The sequence below is a fragment of the Leptosomus discolor genome, chromosome 7, assembly GCF_034619465.1.
Source record: "Leptosomus discolor isolate bLepDis1 chromosome 7, bLepDis1.hap2, whole genome shotgun sequence".
Classification (NCBI taxonomy): domain Eukaryota; kingdom Metazoa; phylum Chordata; class Aves; order Leptosomiformes; family Leptosomidae; genus Leptosomus; species Leptosomus discolor.
In genome coordinates, this window is record NC_141397.1 from 15,250,008 (window position 1) to 15,269,087 (window position 19,080).

Consider the following 19,080-nt stretch of genomic DNA (forward strand, 5'->3'; position numbering starts at 1 on the left):
ATGACGAAAAGGCAAAGGTCATGCTGCAAGGCAAAGATGATGAGCAGCAAGGCAGCTGACAGCAGCTCTGCTGACAGCATCCTCACACTCAGGACTGACATATTCAGCAAAGGTGGACTTGGCAGATGGCATCACCGGAAGCAGCACTTTTCATGGGAACAAACTTCAGAGTACTGTTAAAAAGGGCTGCTAGTCTCACTCTTGAGACCTAGGCTCAGTTTACTGAAAAACTGAAGTGATGAGGAGCCTGTAAAGTCCAACTGCAGTACTTATACCAAACAATATACTACTAAGATGATGTTTGGGAATAATAGGGTTTTGGTAAGAGTCTATTTTTATTTTCTTTCTTCCAAATTATCATGAGTACATCTTCCCCCACCTCTCCCTCAGATAATTATAGTATAAAATCAGTCTTCATAAGAAAAAAAGAAATTGCAAATTTATGGAAAACCACAAGATTAACAATTATTTATTAAAAATCATCATTAAAAATCGCATTTGAATTATGAAGCATTAAGCAATTAGCAAAATAATCTGAAGACTCTGAACTAGGGAAAATCCTGAAAACCAGAAATTCTGATAGACATTTTCAAAAATTTAGCTGGCCTACTGCATTAAATACAATGATCAAAAAGCAAAACCGGTAAGAAAAGAAACCTAAAGCATACTAAACACTCTACTGATTTATCCATTTCATTATGAGTTATCAGTAACTCAGTTAAAACCAGCACTTTTAAAAATTTTGCTGCATACTTACGTACATTTTAAAATTTGAAAAACTTTATTCGTAATAATAATACTTTGACATATTGATTCTGAGTATTTTAAAACTTGCAGCTTATAGTTTCTCTGATCTCTATGAATGCTGCGAATTGCTTGAAGTTAAGGTTGAATAAATAAATATTTTTGAATATTAGTTTATCTTAATTACTTTAAAGCAGAATGAACATCCACAAAAGGTGAATAAATGAACATTTAATTATGGAAATTTGGTACTGATTCCTACAAATCACTTCTAGAATGGGCATGTTCTTTTACTACTCTTAATTATTGTAATTAACTTTTGCATGTTAATTAGAATTGTTTTGGCATGGCAATTTCCACCCTTCTCTACATCTTTCAAAGTAGGTAAGCAACACATTCTTTATTTTTTTTCCTCTATCTAGTATATGTAAATAAGGAAAAGAACTTCCCAGAGTATGTTGAAATTAAAAAGGGGCATAATTCTATAAAGTCAAAATTAACATAAAACCAATTTAGAATTTTTATAGTCATAGATAGTATGACTAAGTAAAAAAAAAAAAAAAAAAAAGAGAGAAAGAGAAATCTAACCTTGTTTTAACCTAAGGTATGAGAAATAAAATACCCTAACTTGAAAAAAATACACTGGACTGTTTGCCAACGAATAGCTCACACACCAGCTAATGCTGTTCTCATTCTTACTTTAATTGCCCTGACAGTTTTATTTTTTGTAGCCCCTCCAATCTGTAAATTTTAAGTATTTCTCAGGAAGCCTGTTGGGAGACAGAATGTATAACATCATCACGCTGAGAATTCCACTCCCTGAGAGTTGCAGCAAACTGTAGGTTAGTGAAACTCTGGACATCTTAAATTAGAGTGGGAAACTCACAAGCCCTGGGACTGAGTACGGCCTGCAACTTTACTGCACATCACTTGGGATCATATAATTTTTTTCCTTCTACGTTACTTCTGGCTAACACTCAGCTAGGCTTTAATTTATGGCCTACCAGTGTGTCTGAAAGAGCTATTTGGCCCTCAGCAAGGGAGAGGATATTCCAGGTTTAATTGAGTACATAAAATTCTACTTTGTGCCCTCTTGAGTCTTCCATGGAAACTGTGGCTCAGTGAGGCGGACAGTAACTGTTAGGACTGTACTTACTGCATTGAAGTTGGGGAAGAGATTGACTGCTGCGGCAGTGTCCAGAGGAAACGGAAGAAATGGTTTAATATCCAGCGACGGCTGCAAAGGTGGAGCAGGAGGACGCACTAGGGCTGGAAGAGCAGGGCTCTGGCATGTACCACCTAAGTGCAGAAAGAGATAGAAGGCATTCAGCAAGTACTATGATTAGGGGGAAAAAAAAAAAGCCAACACAAAAAAAGCAACAATAAAAAGTCAATATCGGATTTAAAAAAATACCTTTTTATTTGTCCACAAATTACTGCATTACTGAAAAAGAGCACAGCTGACTCAGTGACTGTTGGTTATAATTCTTAGCTAGTAATTGCTTTAGGTATCAATTTATCATTATTTAAAAGTAGCTAATATACCATTTCTCTCCCTCGATTGTCTGGAACAATAGTTCAGTGTATGTCTGACTCCACTACACTTTCAGGTAGTCTCATTTTGCTATAATTTCAGGGTTTCATCCCAACCCTCCAAAGGCAAACTGCTCCAGAAGAAAAATAACAACAAATAGCTGTTCAACTCAGTGATGTCATTTGCGGACTTTTGATTTTTTAATTAAATGCTCACTCGTGGAGCTTACAGCTTCAGAGTCAAACTAAATTTCACAAACACAACATACCTTGTTGCCTCAAAAGTTGATCAATACAAATCTAAACTAAGAACAATTTCAGCCACCACCAAAATTCTGGTTTTGGAAAGGTTCTGACGAACACTTTCTGCTCTTGCAAGGGGTGGAACTGATTCACACTGTGCAGGAGAAAGCTCCTCCTGGATAATGCTATCAACCTCCAACTCTGTGGGAACATAATGCAAATGAAGAAATCCCCTTGCATACCAATAAGTCACTACCTGTTCGCAGCAGACCCTATTTTACTTATTTATTTGTGCCTTGCCACAGTCAGCTAAAAGCTGGAAGGATTCAAGCCTGTTCTGTGCTTCCAATGTCTCCCATGTTTTGGTTGCACTCCAAAACATCAATTCCCTGTTAATTAAAGACTATTTGGATCCTAGGAAACTGTTAAAATATGCCAGTGTTGTTCTAATCTGAGAGGCAGGCAACAGACTGTAAAAACCTGCTGGTAAGAGCCCAAGAAACATTTTTTAAAAACGTAAGGGGAGATTTACCCCACTGATTGAACAGAGATGCAGGCCGACAGACCAACAGAGGAAGAGAACCTAAATCTGTTTCTTTCTTTCTTTCTTTCTTTCCTTTCATACATACAGACAGTTCATTAGACAAGCTGCATATGTTGTTTAAGAGCCCAAATATAAAGTAGTCAGAATGATATATGGAATTTCTCCATATTTGGCCAGCAAATCTGCTAACAAGGTTTGCAATTTAATGCATCTAATTGAGGCCTAACAGCACAGGATTTAATTAACCAGTTGTAGCAGATCATCCACAGTCCTCTTTTGGGTATAAAATTAGTTGGAGCCAAATTTTCGAAGACAGTATTTTTTTGCTAACTTTCAGCTCCTCTGTGAAGCATTTCACTAAGAATCATCGAAAGGAAAACATTACCCAATAGTAAACTAAAGGTATTGGATTAGGGTTGACTCCAATCTCACACTAGTTTTTGCCCTAGAGCAACTGCCATTTTTGGAGAGATTTCTACATTTACTTTAACGTAAGGGCATACCAAATCACTCTTTGAATAGAGCAGCTAAGGATATGGGCAACAGAAAAGCAGAGGACAAGCATATCTCCTTTCCATACCTCACCAGCATAGAATCATCAAGTATTTAATGATTGCCATTGGTTTGGTAATTGTTACATTCCCATGGAATTATTACAAAACAGTGTAAAAATAAATTTAACAGGTCAGAATGATAAGTTAGTGTTGAACAGGACAATCTCTGAATAGGAAAGACCCATAAAGGTATTTTTTTAGATGCTAGAAATACTTAATTTTTCTAACATGAAGCTTTTACAGACGATGAAGGGAAGTCAGTCCTACTAATAAAAACCTTACTAAGACATCTTCAGGCTGCACCTGAGATTGTAGAGAATCACATAAAAATGTCTCGGTGAGCATTTGCCTGGCAATAGTAAAGAATTTGAAGCTGATTAAACATCCTACAACTCACAGATGCAAATGCATACTGGACTGAGAAATATCACCTATGCTTGGGGACCCAGCTTGTTGAGTGTATTATCTCAGTGCGATGGAGGAGAGCCTCGCAGGTTTGGATTACCTAGAGAAACAGCATTGCTATCCCATACTCTTCTAGGATACCATGCGACAAAGGATGAAATATTTCTATTCTGTGATCCTTCCCTGTGGCATGACTAGGCATTCACCCACCTGCTGCTGCCAGACAGGGCTACACAAAGTCATTTGGGGATGAGAACACACTTTAAAAGGAAAAATTCGGCCAGCTCTGCAGGACCTTGGCTGGGACTCAGAGCCTCTGGAACAGAGTATAAAAATCTACCAGAGTCCTGGCTACAGCAGCACAGAAAATTAGTATGTTCAGGAGCACAGCTGCTCTCTGTTTTTGCAATATGTCAGACATGTCCCTTAATGGTGGAGCATGTGACAGGTATCATGAAATTTGAGCTTTTGCTTGAAAGCAACTATCTAATGTTTATGGCTGCAAAAATTAGTTTCTCTTTCTATTTAACCTGTTCAGAGTTGCAGTCTAGAATCAGCAACAGAAAACCTGAAGCAAAGGCAAAGATTTTTGCGACTCAAGGGAAAAACTTTGGACAACATTTGGAAATGTAAATTTTAACTATTTCCCATCTAATCCATTAGCAGAGGGATGGAGTGTGGTAGAAGTCCAGTGGGAAAAGTTCCTGAAGAACACATGTACATAAGTCCTTATCGTAAAGAAGGATATCAAGGGCAGAAATGATGACAGAAGGAAAACATGAGAACCGAGAAAGCCAGATTGAAGGTAAAGAATGAGAGGTGCACTAACACTCATGAAGCTGATTTCACATTGTAAATAGCAGTGCTATGTGTGACAACTGCACACTTAGAAAATTACTATAGCAAGACATAGGTCCTTTTTAGTTATCCAGTGTTACTGAACGCTGGATCAGGGTGAGGAACCATGAAGATTGCTTATGACTCTTTTGGTATTCTGTATGATAAGCTTCTGAAAGACCTCCATAGCTTTCCCTGTGTGATGCAACACTGCTGATCAACACACAACTAAGTCTTAATATCAGCCTTTTTACAGACTTTCTACCAGCAAGGTTTGGAGCTCCACGCTAGGATAACATCCCACACCACTGACAGACTTTGTCCACAGCCTGTGTTTGATGCTCTGTATTACTACCTGAAGTTCACATAGGCATCCTTGCCGAAAACTAGGTGCATGCATGGCTTGACTTGAGATGTAACAGTACCCCCAAAATGCAGGGCAGTACAGGTCTAAAGTTACACGTTATGAGGTGTGTGCTACAATTTCTTAAAATAGGAGGATACTAACATATTTACTAATACAGTGTTACTTACCAGTGTTACAAGCTAGTGATGTTAGTCTAATGTCTTTCTAAAGAGGAAGGGTCTTTCCAGCCCATTTAGATCCTAAATGGGAGATGAATGTTCCAAACAGTTGGGAAATTCATGTCAATGTTTTTACCTTAATCTTTGTAGGAAGCACTAGAATAATACAACTTAGAAGATTAATTAGCTCATCATTTTAACCAAGATCGAAGTAATCATTTCTTCAATTTTCAGAGAATTTAAAAGGCAGGCAAGATAATCTCTTGGCCAGAGGCACTGGCAATACATCCAAGCTAAGCGTGAGCTAACAAGTTTGAAGAAAAGCTTGCCACAAAACTTTGCCCCTTCCTATATCTCACTGAGGCAGTTTTTGAGAACTCTCCCAGTGTCAATCAAGCTGTAAATTTTTACACATGGATGCACTTTTGCATCTCCAGTTGGAACTAGACATTTTGCCCTACACTAGGGTAATCTGTTTGGCAATACAGCATTATGCTCTGAGCACAGGCAGCCTACGTGGTACAAATCCGCATGCGCAACATGAGATTTATGCTCTTTGTGACATAGCCTACTGAAGTGGTTCTCCTTCAGAAACTACTGGTGATATGAACTTATCACTAGAACACCTTTCTTGCGTGTACCCAGTATCAAGGGAAGACAACAGAAACATTCAGATGAAAAGATGACTCCTGCAGGTTAAGCCTCAAACTGTTCATTCCATAAGGAGTCATCACATTTTATTTGTTTTGTACTGGAATGTCAATAAATACTGTGTTCCCCCCCCAGTTTGATTTAGAGAACATGTTTCACTACAGAATTGAAAATAGATTTAAAAATGATAAGTCATTACAACAAGAAGAAATCAGATTATTTAAAAACACTAAAGTTTTGACTTTATCTTAAAGACATTTTTGTCAGATTTATTTACAAAACATTAACACCTTATGGGTCAAATTTTTGCTTTCAATGAACCAGCATTTCCTGATGAGAAAGCCTCCCATGCAAATTTTTGTGCCCAGTTCACCTGAAATATCCCTCAGATCAGTGCTAGGTAAAGAGCTTCTTTACCGCCTCTAAAATCTGGATTAAGAGAAGCAAAAAGACTGAATATGCACAAAGGAAACAAAAGAAAATAGTCTTAGAGTAAAGAGACATGACAAAGCAGGGTGTTTTTTATATACAAGATAATAAATAATAAGTTCTCTTAACGTTTCTGGAGGAGGTCAAGATCCCTGTCCCTCAGGTCCCCTAACAAACAGCTCAACAAATTGGCAACTGCATATTGCTGTATTTTGTGACTTGGCTATAGAGAAAGATACGCTACATCTTCCCATACACAGGCTTTCCTTATGTACACACTCATTCCCAGTACTCTAAACCCAACTACAGGTTTAGTTTCCAGAAAACGAATCACCAGATCATTATCAAATAGCCTTTCCTAAGGAAATATCCAGCCCAAATTTTGCAGACACAAATAATGTAGATAATTTTTTGCAATACACTTGGAACTTGGAGGTACATAAACCAGGCAGGAACTCTAAACTAATACCCCATTAATCTAAATCTTTTGCAGTTCTTCCATCACTAACTATTACCATCATAAACATCGAGTGAAAAAGCAAACCTCTGCAGAATGCCATTTTCATTCCTTCATTACTTTGCAACTCTCTCCTTCTAGCCACATGTACAAGCCATTTTCAATACATCAGAGATACCCTAAACTAATGTTCAATTTACCTTCCATCCTGGAATCTACGTTTGTTTTCAGTATCATAATTTAGTTTCTCCAAGATATGGATATACCCAAGTTTTCCACCCCATCTCACACCTCTCCCAATATTTCCATGACAACTTATTTGAGATCAAAACAATACACACATTTTGCCTTGGCAGAAGCTCAGAGACCCTTTCAGCTGGTATGATTCAGTGGAGTAGCTGGGAAAGCACCACTGGTTTCCAACTTAACAGTTAACTTACAGGTAACTTAAAAAGGTAACTTCAAAAATTATCATTAATATTTTTTATATAGGATCCTAATATCTGACAGTTCGCAGCCAGTAAGCATTACAATATATCCTAGAGAGCCTGTGCCAAAAGAGGTTTCTTTTTCCTGGAAAATTTTCAAGAAAACTAACTCAGGCTATTTTGAAGTATAAAAGTGAAGGGATATGTGGGGAGCTCATGTTCTGTCTTACAAATGCTAAAACTTACATTTGGATAACTCAGTATCACCTAGAACTATTAATTCATTATGAATTTAGTTTGTCAGTGGGCCAAAGAAACTGCGTACTTGAAAGGATTTTCTTCAAAAAGACCATGAAGACATAAGAAATTCAGAACAATAGGCTAGCCATGATGAATAATGAACTTTGTTTATCTAAAATATTAGAAAACATACTTAGGTCATCAGAGAATCTGATAAAATGGGAAATTTAAAGACATCTAAAGACAAAAGAATAACCTTCTCCAGGATACAACAACGCGACATGAATTGTAGCTCTGGCTTTTAGGAACTAACTTAATGTAATTTGTCATGACCTCCAGTCAGTAGGGTACTCCCTTTTATCACTGTATGATAGTCTTCATTTTTGCAAAAGATACTTTTCTTAAAAACTACTGGATTGTCACTTTAAAGGTAAGTTTAGTTCCATAATAAGTAGCACCAGTGATCTAACCTGACATGGCAAAATAGGCTTCACCTAGTCACCAAACTACTTAGTAGTTATTATACTACTCGTGACTGAAATATGAACTCAGCATACAGAGTTGGATAACATGCAACCTGTACCTGTTGTGTGCATAAATAGATACACTTTTAAATACACAATTTTAGTAGGCTACATATCATTCCATATGGACTGAAAGGAGGTTATGTGTGAAGAAATACATGATACCAGTTGAGAATTTATTGCTCAGATAATCTATTTTCTGACCATTTATAGTGTTAGAACTCAGTTCCTTGTAAAGGGTGGTTGTTGTTGTTTTGTGTGTGGTTTGTTTTTGGTTTTTTGGTTTTTGTGTTTTTTTTTTTTTTTTGGAAGGAGAAACAAGTATCTTAAAACAAGGTGCTTTTGACTCTTGCACTGTTCACAGACTTTTTTTGGAGAGTGCTTTCATTATATAATAATCTCAACAATATTTTTAAAATTAGGATAGTCACATTTAAACACAATATTGTTTCATATATTCCCTCTTAGTTTCAAAAAAGAAAGAAAAAACCCAATTGTATTAAATATTTGACACCCACGAGAAAAGAAGAACCCTCAAAATGGGGCTCCAACCTCTATCCCACTGACTCTCCTGACACAGCTTGACGATCAAGTATACTGTGTGGAAAAACAAGCTGTCCTTTCATAGGTTTTACTGTTAGTAATGTGAACAGTGACTAGTCACTTTGAAGAGGATGAATGCAACACTGTCTCAGCTGTGGAGATCTGCGAGTAATTGATTTTTCAGTTCACTGGCCAAACCAAAAAATAAATTGGAGGGTGGGGGGGTGGGGAATCATTGTGTCAGCTGAAACATTTCTTTCACCCAAAATGAAAAATTGAAATTCTATAGATTGTGCTTGAACACTTATCCGTTTTCATTATTTAAACATTGGCAAATTTCAAGCACACAAACCCAAACAATTAAAAACTACTCATTACATAAATATTTTTAAGTATTTTCTAATCTCTGTCCCTCTTTTCCTCCTTTCAGTGTTGGTTTTTTTTTTGGGTTTTTTTTTTTTTTTTGAAGTAAACTCTTCCAGTTTGGCACAAATCTGTACCCACTATTTATTTATAGAGTGCGCTTCAGCACATACACTATTCACCTGGAAAGTTTGAGTCAGCTCTGGTCACTTGCTGCTATTCAAAGTATTATTTTGTCTAGAGACAATATTTATTCTGTGATTCCTGCAAAGTGAGCTAGTTTAGAAAATGAATTCTTTTTCTTATTACTTTCAGAAGCCTGTGGCTATGCATCACACTGGGTTTTTTTTTAAAGTCTTTTCTTTCACACTTAATAGCATTTTGGAAAACATAAAATCATACATCCTAACACAAGAATTTTGATTGAAAAATGTACCCATCTGTACACCTAAAGGAGTATATTTCTCTTTTCACTGTGTAGAATCCTGTGAAACTACTATTATAATGCTGGACTAGGAAAACGTAGAGACAAATTTGCAGGAATACTCTGATATTCGTTATCTCCTTTCATTTTTGTCCTTACTTTTACTAAAGAAGTTCAAGTTCCTGCTCCCTTTTTGCTGCCTTCTTCCCTCCTGTTCCTCTGCCGTTATCTATCTGCATTAACAGACAGGTAGGCCCAGGTTACAGACAATAAAGCCCAGTCTGTCTGAACAGGATCAAAGTGCACAGCACTGTGCAGACCTTACCTACCTCAACCCACAAGGATGCTAATGTCCGAGCCTCCATGAACCCCACAAAGTGTCACTCCTTTCCCTCCCTATCTACAACACGCTGCGGTCCACAGGACACACTTTACCAATTAAAATATTTTTTAAATTAAATAAAATCTACTGAAAAAAAACCCTATCTGGACTTCAGTACTTAACACTGCCTAGCAATGAATTCTACTAACTCACTACAGGCTACATCTTCTATAGATTATAAATTGCACAAGGGCAGCAACTAAGGTTTTTAATTCAGCAACATGACCTACCTAATTGAGCTCTTCAGAATCCTCTGAGGTTTTATTCCAGTTGGTCAGACAAATTTGGATTATTTTTTTCCCTATTGGAAGCTGTTGGATCACTGAAAATTAAACGATCCAAAACAAATGTTCCACTTTCTGTAAAGTTCTGGCTGTTTCTAGCAGAAGGAAACAACAAGAAATTGTCCAATTTGGCCACCTTGTTTATTACTTGCTGCCCATACCAAGTACCAGCCATGCGAGCTACCAGAGAACCAGAAAGCCTAAGACTGCCAGCATCATGGCTTCAGAGAAGGCAAACAAGCAAAATGCCCATGAACCTCAGCTCTCCTCCCTCTTGAGAATGGAGGAGCTTTCAATTTCCATTTGCCTTATAAAACAAAATCAAATGTTAGAAACCCAGAAGTCTTATTTTTCTCCATGCAGTCCTGGTATTAATTCTAAGGACATTTCTACACGGCAAGAGATTATCCTCATTTTTCAGATAGGAACCTAGGACAGACAGTATGTCACCTGCTCACAGCTCACCCGGTAATCAAGGAATTGAGCCCCGGGTGCCTAAATGTAGTGCTCTGAGCTCTGTAACGTCCTTCCCCGGTTTTAGCCTACTAGTGAACCGAATGCACTTTCACTCAGACTTAAGTGATCTCACAATAGCAAAGACGATGTCAAAACCTATTCTTCCTTCCCAGACATAAATGCTAGAGGGAAGATGAGTAGACGGGTGAGTCCACATCTGCACTAATAATTCTCTTTATTTTCAGCAAATTATATATTCCCAGCTCTATTCTGAAGTTCCTTCCCCTGCTGCTCAACTTTCTGCTTTCTTTAGCAAGAAAGTGAACCCAAGGAAGTGAAAAGCCTGCCTTGCCTAGAGTGAGATGGAAATATATAGTAGTATCCCGACATTCCTAATACCAAACAGTAATGCCAGGCCTGAAAAATTTGTCCAGATATTAAAGCAAAACCAGTTTTCTCTCTTCTTTTCATGACCATGTCTAGCTATTCTCACGTAAAGCACCTACCCACAGTACGATTTCCAGTGTGCATCAGAAAGATTTATATACAGACTAAAGCTAAGGTGCGTCATGAACTGTGTGGGAAGCATGGGTGTTTTCAGAGGAGCACTGCAATGTGATGAAGTCAGAGGAAAGGCACAGTGTTACAAATACGCATTTCCCCAAAACTGCACGTACAGCTTTCAGCAGATAAAGAAATTTTCTTACTGTGCTAGACTGACTGCGCCATTATTGACTAGGGCATTTTGTATGTGTCCTAACCAGCAGGTCAAAGTAGGTGGTTAGTACCTCTACTAGAGAGCAACTAGACCTTACCAGATCTAATCAGCTACAGGACCAGCAAAAATGTTACAAACTAAATGAATCTAAGTATTGAATGACAGGGAGGAAGCTGCTGAAGGGCATGAAGAGTTATCCATCCTAAAATGTGGCTCCCCTGTGGTCACAGTCTCCCAATAGATCCTAACCACAAAGACTTAAAAAAACCCACCATAAATAAACAAACTAAAGCAAAAATACAAGCATCAGCCAAGTGTAATAAGAATCATATTAATTTTAAAGCTTTACAATTTTTGACATTTAAAAGAATCTTTGACCTGGCATATTCTGCAGTTGGATTTTTCTCATGTTTTTATGAAGGTCATATTTACGGTATAATGAGCACAGATTTCCAAGGGTTATTAATCAGAACACTATATTGCAAACAGATTTTCAAAGAATTTTTCATTTTTATGATGAATATATTAGCAATTTCAAAAGTGCCATTTTTCAAAGGCATGCTTGGGAAAGAAATAACTATTAACTTCTGATGTCTTTACTTTAAATGAAACAAGCATACAACTGAGACAAATACATAATACCATGAAATGGACACACTCTGCTACTAAACTCAGTGAGGATAGTGCTGTGTAGCAACGCCTCTTCCATTTAGCATTGGGAAAGCTCAACTTCAACAAGTTTTATTAATAATTCACTGGAAATAGTTTTTACATATTTTTAACTGCATGGTGCAAGAGTAAGTGGAACTTAATGCCGACAGTTATTGCATGTTTCCAGAGCACCACTTCACTCTTCTGCTAGGTGTCAAACCTCTCGTGTTTTACTGAGTAACAGGTAGATCAACTCAGGAAGTGACCAAGTTAGAAGGATGGCAGAATCCAAGTAAAAAAGAGCAAAGTCGGCCCAGGTCAAAGCTAGCCCCACAGAATGACAGGAAGGGAAGGATGGAGAGAGGCGCATAGAGCAAAGAGTGATGGAAAGTCTATGGCTATGTAGATCCACCTGGCTGTTGGTCTTACAAGTAGCAGACAACAACAGCCATGAAAACACCTCTGTGAGCCTATGCCAGTGTTGCACAGACTGCAGCAAGGTTCCCTGCTGAATTAACCTCACAGTTTTTGCATACAGAGGACTGCCTATGTATATGTGCACAGCAGAAATGCATACTTACTGAAATAAACAATATTTTTCATTTTTCTTCCCCATGCATAAAGACATAAACGCTAACACAATAAATCAGAAACTATTACAGTCTCAGAATTTTGATTCACAAAAACCAGTCCGTATATAAATTTAAAAATATTAGGTTTACGGTCTTTTATGTGTAGGCAAAAGAGTAAGTGGTATCATTTCTTCCTGAACATTAACGGGGAGAAATAGTGGAAACAAAAGCACAGGATTAACAAATGGGTAAAGAAAGCAGACACAGTCAGGTTAGACAGAAGTGAGTTTTAAAGGACAGGCTACTGGACATAAAGCTATTCTGTTCATGGTGTCTTGAAAGATACTTGTTAAGATAAAACTATACATCATATCATCATTTTTCCTATATGCATTCCTAAATTAAAGATACTTCAAGTTATTTGACTCAGGAACTTTTCCCACCAATGAAGCACCTGATTTCGCGCTCATAAATGAAATATCTGAAGTTCTTAAAGAAAACTAAATCAAACCTGCAAACATTAATATCTTTCATACTCCTCTTTCTCAGGATACAAACCCAGAAAAAACTATTAGATCACACTGCCTGATTGTCTCTAAACCCCAACCCATTACTTTTCATAAAACTTCTACTACACTTTAATGAAACTAAACCAGTTCAGCCCTCAGGAGATAGAGCTATTTGTACAAAAAACACAAGAGTTTGAGGCTTTATCTGTGACCAAGATGTTCTGGAAAAAGCAGCTGATGAAAAAATCAAAGTTATCCTAGCAGGCAACCCATGCTTTGTATTGAGAAGCAAAGGAAAAACAGACGGTTCTTGGCAATCTGCTGTCCCCACAGAGACAGGGGAAGAGAGGGATAAAATGTTTAGTTAACTGTTAAGTTTGAGCCTTAGTAGAACAGAACTTTATGCAACCTCAAAGCACACATGCATGTGTCAGCAATGACTAATCTCTGGATTTTCATCAGCAGGCAATTAAAAAAGAAAAAAAAAAAAGACAGAAAGGAAGAAAAAAATAAGGCCGACTGCACTCTGGGGAAAGAAAAATCTTCCTGTCTCCTGTTAAGTACCACCTCAGCTTACATCACACTGTCTTACGGAGATGCGAAATCAGATGTTGCTTTGTTGCCCCATTGCCCAAAATTGAAGGTTAACTACAGTGACTGCAACGTAACAGCTGGGCAAGCACATGAGATCAAAGCATGAACACTAACAAGTTAGCAGCCTTCCAGCATGAAGAGATGAGTCATTTAATTCACCTCAAATTTGCAGATTGTCACTGACTTTCTTAGAACCTTTGCTTTGCTGTACTGAACAACACATGAGACATTCTTCATTTGTCTGACAAATACTAGGGATGCCAATGATTAGCAGTTCTGGACTGCAGTACAGAGTTTTGAGTTCAGCAAGGGGTCAACCGTGAAAGGAGAGCAGGTGCTGATAAAGCATAAAACCCTCAAGATGATGTTAAGGGCAAGGAGTTTGCATCAAATTTGGGAGGAGGAAAAGTGGAGAGGGAAGAAAGAGAAGATGAGGGGAAATAAGAAGGCAGCAGGCAGAACAAGAACAGAAATAAAAGAATAGGATGTTGGAAATCAATGGGAGAAATTTGAACCTTGGCCAGAATCAATTAAACAGATGTTTTATGGAAATTCTATATCCAGACACAGATTTAGTTTTAATAAAGTTTAAATAGGATGTGTTATAACATACTTAAAAAGTAATAGTTGTGTAACTGTACTGTATCTAGAAAATACTAACATCATTGCCCAAAAATATTTATGTCAATCACACACTGCTTTTGTGCAATTCAAATAATTTTTCTTTATTTATTAATTTTCTTTATAAACAAGGATAAATATGTGCCACATGATATCCTGGAAAACAGTTTCTAGGTATTATATCACAGTATACTGTGATTAATATGTGGTTTTATTTCCTTCCAAAAACTGTGGGATTATGCTTGAACAGACACAGTTACAATCAAGAAAATAGCTACTCCATAAACCAGTAAGTCATTATTCAAAAACTGTAAGCAAAAATAAACACCATGATACAACATAACAGATAAAGATACATAAGATCACATGAACATATTTCATATAGTGTTCTGTAAGAGCATCAGCCCACAAATACTAATGATGTGGAGTCGGAGTTGAATCCAGCTCACTACAAATCAGAGCAGAGAAGACTGTTAAAGATGCCAATGAAAGGTGGTCCTGCAAACATTTTACAGCACAATGAGCTCCTCTCAGTGTCTACGGTGGCAGACCCAAGCAACAGAGCTCAGAGCCATCAAATTCTGGTTCTTGAGTAACACTTTGAGCCATCAAAAAGAAAAAACAAAAAACAAAAAACAAAAAAACAAATTCTAAAGGCACAAGGATTTGAAATAATGAAATAACAGAGCTCGACTAACTCTCTGAACATCTAAATGCTCCACTGCACAAACAGGCTACCTTCATTCTCTCTACCTTCACTTTCACTAACAGATCCCAGCCATGACCCTTCTGCAGCAGCAGAGAAAAACACAAATTAGACTATCCTGAATTCACTCATATAAAGCTGTCTCTCTGTTTTCTGTCATAGAGGACCAGTTTGAAACCACATTTTATGCCAATAAGAAATGAGTCCCATCTCCCTTGAATCAGGCTTTGGTGTTGCACACATCCCTGCAATCACAAAGTTACAGATAACTAATCATAACTATTCTTCTATGGCATTTTGGCTGACGCATTGCTGGTGAATAGGAGAGGGAGAGAAAAAACTGCGAAATTTACCTTTTTTCCGTTTTACAAATTTCTGACAGGATTTGTCTTCTCTGCAGATCTATACATAAGTTACACTCTTATGGAAGCAAATCCTTATAAGAGTTGCAAAAATTGAAAGAAATTAAGGTCTGTATTTTAATCAAAGGCCCATATTGAACCTGCTCTAAGTCCTCAATGCCTCGGGGAAACGTCCCCATAGTTGGGCTCTTGACTAACTGGGAATACGTGCACAATAATCTCTTTTCGGGGTGGTTCAGATTTGCCTACGTGTGTATTCACTTCATGAGGGAATTCAGCTTGAGTTTCCAGCAACCCACAAAAATCCCTTGACCACAGGGCTTGTGACTTTCCGGGTATGTGAATACATTCTTTTTCAGTGGAGAAGTTCTAAAAAAATGGCTATTTATAAAAAAAGGGCTATGGAAACTTCAATTTTGGCAAGCCTAGACCTGATGGAGCTAATTTAGGCAAATGCTTTGAGAGCTGGAATAGGCAGTTAGTAGGTTGACTGTCCTTTCTCTTGATTATGAAAATGCTGGCAGGTCCATTTTTTACATCTCTATGTAAAGCATGCCTATTATTTAAAAAAAGTTTTTCAAGCAAGGAAAATTACCTCCTGTCATTCTCCATAGGTAGAGAGAAAGTACCACTGCTTTTGCAGACAAGACACAAAGGACAAAAGAAATTTTTGTCCTATTTTCCAGGAACACAGGCATGTCAGGCCCAATTTATCTAATCCATGACATGTTTGATGCTCCAGGCTGCGTCCACAGGAATAGATAAAGGCATGTCCTCCACAGATTTAATGAATGGGAATCCCTGCCCCTGGCTAATATAAATTGTGATTGTTGGTTGGTAATTTTATTGATTACAATCCAATTACATTTACACATGTACACAGAAGAGTTTTCATTATATTAGCATAAACAATTGGCCAAAACCCCAAGAATATGTTCATATTTCTTTTCTTAAGAGCGTTTTACCATTGTGTGACATAAAATTATTCCATGATAAATACACGTTATTATTCAATCCATTCAGAACTTTTTCCACACCCAGAAAGCAAAGATATTTTTACAGGTTCTGACACAGATTTTTTCATAAGGTTTCCTGAGTCGACCACTCAGCCTGTAGCTGTAAACAAAAGGCTGCAGGGTAGTATCTTGTGTATCTTTGGTTACCATTTTATATGGGTGAATTTCTAAAAAAAAAAGAAACAAACCCAACCCCGCCTCCCCACCCCCCCCCCCCAAAAAAAAAAAAAAACACCACCAAAAAACAACGGGGGAAAAAAAAACAGGAAAAAAAAACCTAGATAAAAAAAACCCAGTACTATAAAATGTGGAAAGGAATGGTGTGTAGATTTCACTGCTGGCTAGGATGGCAAGGCATGGTGGGAGGGACAAATACTATTCATCTGCATTTTTCATAGGTCAGAAACAGCCTGAAACCTTCTCTACAGAAAAAAGAAGATGAAAAGAGGTCAAGTAATAACACCTTTCCTGGCCTGCTCTTCAGTCAGCCTACCTATGTTCTGGTCCTCTATCAAGGCATCTTAAAATGTTATAGACCCCGTCCTAGGAACTAAACATAGAAGAGAGATATAAAATATTTAATTAACTTTTTAGGGAGCTCACTTTTTGCTCATGCAATCATTCTGCTCAGAATATTTACTTTCAGCCCTACATAGCTATTAAAATTTCACTTCGTGTGCATCAGAAACTCAAGTTAGACATTCACCAATTTTGTTTTCACAGTTATTCATGATGTACAATTCAGCATTTCTTGAACCAACTGTAAATACATCTAGAAACAGTCGTAGTATATAAACAACCCACCTCAACCATTTCAGTTCATTCCATTTAAAAACTATCTTTCATCTACCTCATTACTAAGGTGCTCAAAAAAAAAAAAAAAAATCAAACCTTGGACAAAACTGTCACTCCACAGCAAAAAAAAAAAAAAAAAAAAAAAGTCTCAGCTGACATGTTTTATTTTATTTGTAAACTCCTCTCTGCTAGAAAAACAAACCAAAACAGAAGAACTACCTTTGATTCTGCTACATAACACAGTTATTTGAGACACACTAAAGCAAGTGTGATTCTTGAAAGGCATTGCTACCAGGCCTTGTAAACACCATAAAATGGAATACAGTACCAAGAGGAGAAAAATTCCTGTGCAGACTTTTCAGATAATCTATGTAGATCAGAAGGATCAGAATCATGCAGTTTCATAATGTTAATTCTAGCTATTATAATCCCAGAGGTTATTGAGTATGTTATAGAAGGAAGTATTTGCTCTGATCCTTTTAAGTCTTTGCATTGCTTTTTTGTGACTACTTGAAGTGAAGTTATAATCATAATTTGACTTCTTTGCATCACATTATTTTATATGTTCCTAACACTTTTATTACTTCTTCACATTAAAATAGAAAACTAATCCAATCAATTTAGGCAACATACATCTATTTAATTGAGTTGTATATCAAATATTTCAAGTGGTTTCTCAATCTGTTTTTATTATTGGAGATGCATAAGCCACCCGGCTCCAAACCCTACCATCTTTGAACTTCAATAAATCTGGTATATTAATGTGATCAGAAGAACCTTACAATATCTGGGAAGCTAAGATGGCAGGGCAAGCGCAAAGATCCTTCAATGGAACCATGTGTTGACAAGTTGGATCTCTTTCCCTGTCCTCCTACTCTATTGCTAAGGAGTGAAGAGACCCTCACATGCTCCAATTATCTTTGCTTTCTATAAGAGGTAATCTTACAATACATTTTCAAGAAAATGAAATTACATTAAACCAGTGAAGCAAGCCAACGAGTTCTCAGATTGCTATAGAAATGCAAGGATTTACTAAGCCACAGACAAACCTCAATCCTGCAAACACTTCTGCATGTATTTAACTATTCCAATCCCTCCCATCGGTGGAATGACATCAGAAAAGTTAATTCTTTCTCAGTTCATGCATGAAGAAGTAAGGTCTATCTCTTATTTGCATGACTCCATCCGATTAAACATTCAAACTGTTCCATAACAATGAGTTTTAAACAAAGAGAATTGCTATTCTACTAAAACGGAATTAAAATTTTACCAAGGGTGCTCAACTTGAACCGTGAATACTTGACCTGCATTACCATATACAGGAGAGATTTTTTTTGCATAATCCAGAATTTGGCACTACTTTCTTTAAATACAAAACAAACCCACAAAACACCAAGATGCACCACATAAGAAGAGAAACACACCATGAAACTGTAAATAAAAGATGAAAATGAAGGTACTTGAAGTATACTGCAAAAGACTCAGTAAGACTTCCATTGTTTCCTTCTGACATCACATCCTTAAAAAAGAATAGGATTATCCCAGAGACAAGAACATATTTCTTGGATCTAGAAAAAGCATTAGAAAAAAACCCATAAATTTACTAAAAAAGACAGTGTGTTGAGAAAAAGAGGCCTATCTCTCCTATCTCTTCGTAATTCCAGTGACTTAAGGAGAGTCACATTCGGTATTAGTTTGAGCTGTAATACTAAAGGACAACTAGTGCGGCACACTGAATCAGTTTAATTAGAGGTATCAATTCAAGCAATGAGGCAATTTTGCATGCAAGCCTCTAAGAAACCTGAAACCAAACACAGCTTGCCTGTATAAGGGTTGCATTCCAAAGCCTATGCTCAAGCCAGTTTTACAGCTATGAAGTTGGAACTAAACATAAATCACCTGATTCACAGCAAAGTGTTTTGGGTGTGTTAACTTGAAACACTGAGAAAATTTCAGCAGACGTGGGCCAA

At 37.2% G+C, this 19,080-nt stretch overlaps 1 protein-coding gene across 2 annotated transcripts in view; it reads right to left on the reverse strand.

The window, feature by feature from the left end:
• Positions 1 to 19,080, reverse strand: part of ZNF385D (zinc finger protein 385D) — a 437,653-nt gene that overhangs the window by 134,254 nt on the left and 284,319 nt on the right. For both annotated transcript variants that reach the window (XM_086467942.1, XM_086467943.1), the window contains one exon: positions 1,901 to 2,043. In XM_086467942.1, the coding sequence (XP_086324068.1) occupies positions 1,901 to 2,043 (143 nt within the window). The remainder of the gene's footprint in view (positions 1 to 1,900; positions 2,044 to 19,080) is intronic.